This window comes from Galeopterus variegatus, unplaced genomic scaffold (genome assembly GCF_000696425.1).
Source record: "Galeopterus variegatus unplaced genomic scaffold, G_variegatus-3.0.2 Scaffold5957, whole genome shotgun sequence".
Taxonomy (NCBI): Eukaryota; Metazoa; Chordata; class Mammalia; order Dermoptera; family Cynocephalidae; genus Galeopterus; species Galeopterus variegatus.
In genome coordinates, this window is record NW_007732068.1 from 1 (window position 1) to 7,558 (window position 7,558).

The window sequence follows — 7,558 nt, forward strand, 5'->3', positions numbered from 1 at the left end:
AAGCTCTCCGAAGCAAGACCTTATCTTTTTTTCTTCACTGCTTATATACAGGTAGTTAAAAATGACATATAATAGGAATTTGACTTAATGAATTATTGAATGAGTGAATGGATGGCTGTCCTACCTAAATTTCCCACGAGTCTCAATTAAAAAAATGTTTTTGTCTGTTAATATCCTTTTAAAAAAATTTAATAAGGTTTCTCAACCTGTTGACAGATAGAATGTAACTCTAGACTTGATTACTTGAAAAATGTCCAGATTTATCTTTGTAATCATAAGTAGGTTATTGACATTTTGGGAGCTTTTTTTTGAACTAAAAAGTATAAAATTTGAAAAGTAAGGGTTTATGGAAATACTACTGATTCTCTTTGAAAACATAATTTTTTTTTTCCCTGAAGTTAGTAACGAGCTTTTCATTTGATATTACAGACATGCAAATCCTTTTTTGGGTCTTATTGGATAGTAGATACTTGGATGTAAATTACTCTTGGGGGTTCTTGGGTTATCTTTTTGAGTATGAAAACATTTTCAAAATACTCTTGGGAACAATAATTACGTAACATAATACTTTCTTTGCAGAGATATCCAGTTTATTTTTAGGTAGTAGAAGGGATACTATTTGAATCTGGGGATCTGAAATAACCTGGCTTATATACATAGGAATTTAAAAAATTATTTAATTCTACATAATACAGAATTTATTTCATAGATATACTTATATTAACTTGGTTTAGTAAACCTTTACATGGTACTTATATCTAGAGATTCTAAAAATTAAATAGTGATTGATATTATTACTACTTTATGTTGCAGAATGTGCCCATTTACTTTTGGCTCACAATGCTCCAGTAAAGGTGAAAAATGCTCAGGGATGGAGCCCTCTGGCAGAAGCCATCAGCTATGGAGATAGACAGATGAGTAAGCAATATGAATTACTGTTTTTGATATATATTCTAAAAATATGAAGTGATGCATTTAAAATATTTTTAATTTAGTATAACTTTCCTTACTGTGAACCTTTGCAGTTATCTGTAAACATATACATGAATTATTCATGACTTAACTTGAACATTGAGTAGAACACAAAAAGAATTGAGGAATTATGTTTAAAAGTATGTTGTTTATTATTTCTTTTCCTTTTGTAGCATTCTGTCTTATTTAAATTTTTAAATTTTTTTATTCATCCAGTACAAAGGACTTTTTTCTAAGCTGAGATCTGACTGTCCTTTCTGGCAGCTGCTTAATTGTTTGGATCATTAACTGCAACTAAAAATAATCATGGTGTTATAACAGTTATCTGCTTTAGTTGCTGGATATAGGCTTTGCTGGAGTCAAGAAACAAAACTTTCTTTATTTTGTTTTAGTCTTGAAATGAGTATTTCCAAAACATGTCACATACTTTTTCATAATATACAGAGTATTCAGTTACTTCACTTTCCCTCCTCCTATCCATACTTTTGTTTCAGCTTCACATATGTCTGTTTTTGCCAAGTACATCTCAATAGTTGAAAAATTTATGAAACATAAATTTGGATGAATAGAACTATCTTTCTGGTAATATTATCTTTTTATTTTTCATAATATAAATATTATTTATATTTATTTTTCAGTTTGAGGATGAAAATGATCAATTAAATCTAGCTTTGTAAAAGGAAATGAAAATGTCGGCAGTTTTTTTAAGGAAGTGCATAACGTTGAACCTTCCCAGGTGTTACAACATCAATTCAGTGGTTTTTTTGTTTTGTTTTGTTTTGTTTTTTTTGTGGCTGGCCAGTAAGTGGATCCGAAGTCTTGACCTTGGTGTTATCAGCACATGCTTAAGGAAGTGCATAACGTTGAACGTTCCCAGGTGTTACAACATCAATTCAGTGGTTTTTTTGTTTTGTTTTGTTTTGTTTTTTTTTGTGGCTGGCCAGTAAGTGGATCCGAAGTCTTGACCTTGGTGTTATCAGCACATGCTCTCCCAAGTGAGCTAATTGGCCAGTTTATGTATTCAATCTTATTTTGATGCTAAGTTTTGGGTTCTTCTGGGCACTTTCTTATGGTTCAACTTTATTTGTAATCCACATATTATATTTTTGTGGGCTTTCTGAACTCCTTGGACAACTTTTTTTTTTTCCCCCTTGGACAAGTTTTAATGGTAAAGTTGTATTTGAGCGTAAGATTTAATGAGAGATAAAATTGTGATATTTTAATAACTAAATGAGTATGTATGTTTTTTGTTATACATTGACAGTTATTTTTTCTGGACAGACATTAGGAGACCTTTATGAGAGCAGTACTAATCTTAGAATAAATTCAGGGGGAAAAATGTGTAAATTCAAAATAGACTGAGAATGAATGAAAAGTTGCAACACCTGGTCTGAAGAAACTTTTTCTGAGTTTTCTAACCATTTAGCAGAGTGGAGAGGAAATGAGATGGGCTTCTGAGTTTCTGACCCACTGTGAGACTTTTGTGAATTTTAAGGATTATTTTGTTCAGAATCAGTGAATATTTACTGAGTCCTTACCGTAAAAATGCATGTGTATTAAAATGTGGCAAACAAAAACATGGTCTTTGCTGTTTAGGAATTCATAGTCTATTGGGAAGGCTAAGAAATAAGATTTTCATGGAAAATCAGTTACAGATATTTAGCAATGAATTTTTTTTTTTTTTTTAAAAAGATAACCGGTAAGGGGATCTTAACCCTTGACTTGGTGTTGTCAGCACCACGCTCAGCCAGTGAGCGAACCGGCCATCTCTATGTTGGATCCGAACCCGGGGCCTTGGTGTTATCAGCACCACACTCTCCCGAGTGAGCCACGGGCCGGCCCCTTAGCAATGAATTTTAATGTGAGAGATTGAGGCCTATATAGTTAAGGTGTGGTCATAAAGTGACTTTCCTATATAGAGTGATATCTTAGCCATTCTCAGTAGTATCCCACTGTCACCATTATATAATTACAGTTTACTCTTGAACAACATGGATTTGATCTGTGTGAGTCCACTTATATTTGGATATTTTTCAACCAACCACAGATCGAAAATATGGTATTCGTGAATGTGGGACCCCTGTATATAGAGGGTTGATTTTTCATATCCTTGGGTTCTGAAGAGCAGACTATGGGACTTGAATATTCCAGGATTTTGGTATGTGGGAAGGGTTGGGTGGGGAGGGTGCTGGATCCAGTCACCCACAGATACCAAGGGACTACTGTATATATCTGTAATTATTCAGTGCTTACATTTTCATTACTTGCCATCACATGAAACAAATACTTAGCTAATAACTTAAAGGGTAATTAATCAAACAATTCTTATGGTACGTATTTATAAATACTAATGTAAATGTATTTATAATGGTGTTAAACATATGTCTGTACTTTGAAATTATTTTAAGTACTGTGATTTAAGTTTTTGATTATTTTTACATGTATTGATCAAATCAATATTATTAGCAAATCCATCATTACAAATCATAAATATTCTTTATGCCCCTTACGCAGTCTCTCCCCAACCCCCTTCTCCCCCCCCATCCCACCTCTAGTAACCATAGATTTGTTCTGTCCTCTGAAAGATCAGTGTATTATTGAGGGCCTGCCTTCCTTCCTTCCTTCCTAGCATGCACTTATGAGTGAGAACATGTGATATTTCTCTTTCTGTGTCTGGCTTATTTCTGTTTCTGGCTTATTAAATAATAAAAAAATTATTTAACATTTTTTTCCAAGCTCATCCATGTTGCTGCAAATAGTAGAATTTCTTTCTTTTTTTTTTTTTTAATGGCTGAGTGGTATTCCACTGAGTATATATACCACATTTTCCCTATCCAGTTGTCTGTTAATGGACATTTAGGTTGGTTCCATATTTTGGCTATTGTAAATAGAGCTGTGATAAATATGAGAGTGCAGGATGGTTCATCATACACAAGTCAATACACCACGACAAAAACTATGATTATCTCAATAGACACGGAAAAAGAATTCAACAAAATTCAACATCTCTTCATGATAAAGTCTCTTAGCAGATTAGGTATAGAAGGAAAGTATCTCAACATAATAGAAGCCATATATGACAAACCCACTGCCATGTCATCCTGAATAGAGAAAAGCTGAAGGCTTTTCCCTTGAGAACAGGAAGAAGACAAGGATACCCACTGTCAGGTATATGACAAACCCACTGCCATGTCATCCTGAATGGAGAAAAGCTGAAGGCTTTTCCCTTGAGAACAGGAAGAAGACAAGGATACCCACTGTCAGGTGTTTGATTATTTAGCTTGTGTCACATTAAAATTTTCTGGACATAGAAGATTCCACTTTTGAAAAAATCAGAGATACACTAATATTATAAATTATTAGCAAAAATTTTGTGGCTTATTTATCTTTTTTTCTGTTTTCTGATAATCTTGCTAATGTTCTTGTGCTATAGAATAGTCAGACAATGCTAAACTACTTGTTAGAGACTATTGAGAATAATTTTACTTTAAAATTAATAAAATTTCAAGATTTTGTTGCTTTTCTGCCACCTGGTGAACAGTGATCAGCCCAGGCCGATATCAGGGAGAGATATGGATATATTTTACAAGTCTTTTCCCAGCTTATCTCTCACCCATGGTCACCAGCTTTCCTCTGATCTAGACAGCTCTAGTGAGTCTTGTGCACACTGGGATCTAGTTGTCTTTTGTCTCTCCAGGAGTTGCTCACAGTTTGTACAGATTCATGTTATAGTAGTTTTGGGAATTCCATCAACCTCTGTCTTATTTTTGTGGCACATCAAAGGTTAGTGTGGAGGGGAAGAGTCCATGTTGGTTTCCAGCCTTATCTTGAATGACAGTCTTCTTCATTTAGGTTTCAACTTTATATTTCTTTCTGAGAAATCTTTCCTCAACTCCTGGAGCAGATAAAGTTCTCATTGTTATATATTTTCAAAGTGGTCTATTCTTTTCCTTTGTAGTACTATAGCATACTTTTAATTCATTGTTTAGTGTGTGTTCCCTATTCTGTATCTCGGTGATGTAAGCTTTGTGAGATCTCGAGTTATGTATATGTTTCTTACTCACCCTTTTCTGTTTGGCACATATTTGTTCAGTGAATTAATGAAGAAATGAATAAAAACTGCAAAGAGAATTTGAGACTATTTATCAAGAATCAAAATTCTCCCTAAAAGAATAGTTAGCTCTCTGTATCCGTGAGTTCCACATCTATGGATTCAACCAACTGTGTATTGAAAATATTCAGAAAAAAAAAAATTCCACATAGTTCCAAAAAGCAAAACTTAAATTTCCTGCACAGCAGGTACTACGTTCAATCTATGCAAATGCAGTTTTGCGTAGGCATTGTATTGGGTGTTATAAGTAACCTAGAGATGATTTAAAGTATACAGGAGGATGTGTGTAGGTTTTATGCAAATACTGTGCCATTTTATATAAGGGACTTGAGCATACTCAGATTTTGGTGTCTGTAGGGAGTCCTGAAACCAATCCACCACTGATAATGCGGGGCAACTGTATTGTATTAGGACCTTTATTTACCACAACTCTCCTGAGTTTTCAAAACTTCCACGTATTTACAGCCAGCTGATCTTTGACAAAGGTACCAAGAATATACATCGGGGAAAAGACTGCCTCTTCAGTAAACGGTGCTGGGAAAACTGGATATCCATTTGTAGAAGGATGAAACTTGATCCGTACCATTCACCATATACCAAAATCAACTCAAAATGGATTAGAGACCGAAATATAAAGCCCGAAACTTTAAAACTCCTAGAAGAAAACGTAGGGGAAATGCTCCAGGATTTAGGACTGGGCAATGACGTTATGAATAACACCCCAAAAGCACAGGCAACAACAAAAAAAAATAAACAGACGGGATTATATCAAACTGAAAAGCTTTTGCACAGTAAAGGAAACAATCAATAGAGTGAAAAGACATCCTACAGAATAGGAGAAAATATTTGCAAAGTATACATCTGACAAGGGATTATTATCCGGAATATACAAAGAGCTCAGACAGCTTTCAGGCAAAAAACCAAATAATCCAATTAAAAAATGGGCAAAGGAGCTGAATAGACATTTCTCAAAGGAAGACATACAAATGGCAACAGCTATTTGAAAAAATGCTCAACATCACTAATCATCAAGGAAATGCAAATCGAAACCACTTTGACATATCACCTCATCCCAATCGGACTGACTATTATGAAAAAGACAGAGAATAACAAATGCTGGTGAGGATGTGGAGAGAGAAGAACCCTCTTGCACTGTTGGTGGGACTGTAAATTAGGCCAGCCATTATGGAGAACAGTGTTATGAATAACACCCCAAAAGCACAGGCAACAACAAAAAAAAATAAACAGACGGGATTATATCAAACTGAAAAGCTTTTGCACAGTAAAGGAAACAATCAATAGAGTGAAAAGACATCCTACAGAATAGGAGAAAATATTTGCAAAGTATACATCTGACAAGGGATTATTATCCGGAATATACAAAGAGCTCAGACAACTTTCAGGCAAAAAACCAAATAATCCAATTAAAAAATGGGCAAAGGAGCTGAATAGACATTTCTCAAAGGAAGACATACAAATGGCAACAGCTATTTGAAAAAATGCTCAACATCACTAATCATCAAGGAAATGCAAATCGAAACCACTTTGACATATCACCTCATCCCAATCGGACTGGCTATTATGAAAAAGACAGAGAATAACAAATGCTGGTGAGGATGTGGAGATAGAAGAACCCTCTTGCACTGTTGGTGGGACTGTAAATTAGGCCAGCCATTATGGAGAACAGTATAGAGGTGGCTTAAACAACTACAGAAAGCACTTCCATATGATCCAGCAATCCCACTTCTGGAGATATATCCAGAGGATTGGAAAACATCAGGTTGAAGGGATACCTGCACTCCCGTGTTGATTGCAGCTGTATTTACAGTAGCTAGGTGATGGAACCAATCTAAATGTCCGTCGATGGATGACTGGATAAGGAAATTGTGGTATATATACACAATAGAATACTACTCAGCCATGAAAAAGAATGAAATTCTACCATTTACAACAACATGGGTGAGCCTGGAGAAAATTATCCTAAGTGAAACAACCCAGGTACAGAAAGAGAAATACCACATGTTCTCACTCATAGCTGGGAGCTGAACCCATAAGTAAACAAATGAACAATAGAGACAGAGACAGAAAGAAAGAAACAACAATCACACTGATATGTTGAGCTTTTAGAAAACTAGAAGCAGAAAAGGGGAGGGGGGCTAATGAGGAATTGGTCAACAGACACAAAGAATGATTGCATATTGTAATGATGAATAAGCTAAGTATACTGATCTAACCACCACACATTCTATACAATTATTGAAAATTGTACCCCACATGTATGCAAAAAAAAAAAAAAAAAAATTGAGAAATTATAAGGAAAAAAGAAGAAAATAATCTCTCAACGATAACCACTGTTAATATTTTGTTATCTGATATTACTCTAATTTAAAATACTTTAAAACTTCCTGTTGTTAGGAAGAAGACCAAAATCGCTAACTTGGTTTATTTTTCTTTTTAATTAAAAAAAATTTTTTT

At 34.5% G+C, this 7,558-nt stretch overlaps 1 protein-coding gene across 1 annotated transcript in view; it reads left to right on the forward strand.

Annotated features, from left to right (window-relative positions):
* Positions 1-813: 813 nt before the first annotated feature.
* LOC103605649 (ankyrin repeat domain-containing protein 13C) overlaps positions 814-7,558 on the forward strand; it is a gene marked incomplete at its 5' end in the record, with an annotated part of 59,183 nt that continues 52,438 nt past the window's right edge. Inside the window, one exon of the mRNA XM_008590272.1 lies at positions 814-918. Coding sequence (XP_008588494.1) covers positions 814-918 — 105 coding nt within the window. The remainder of the gene's footprint in view (positions 919-7,558) is intronic.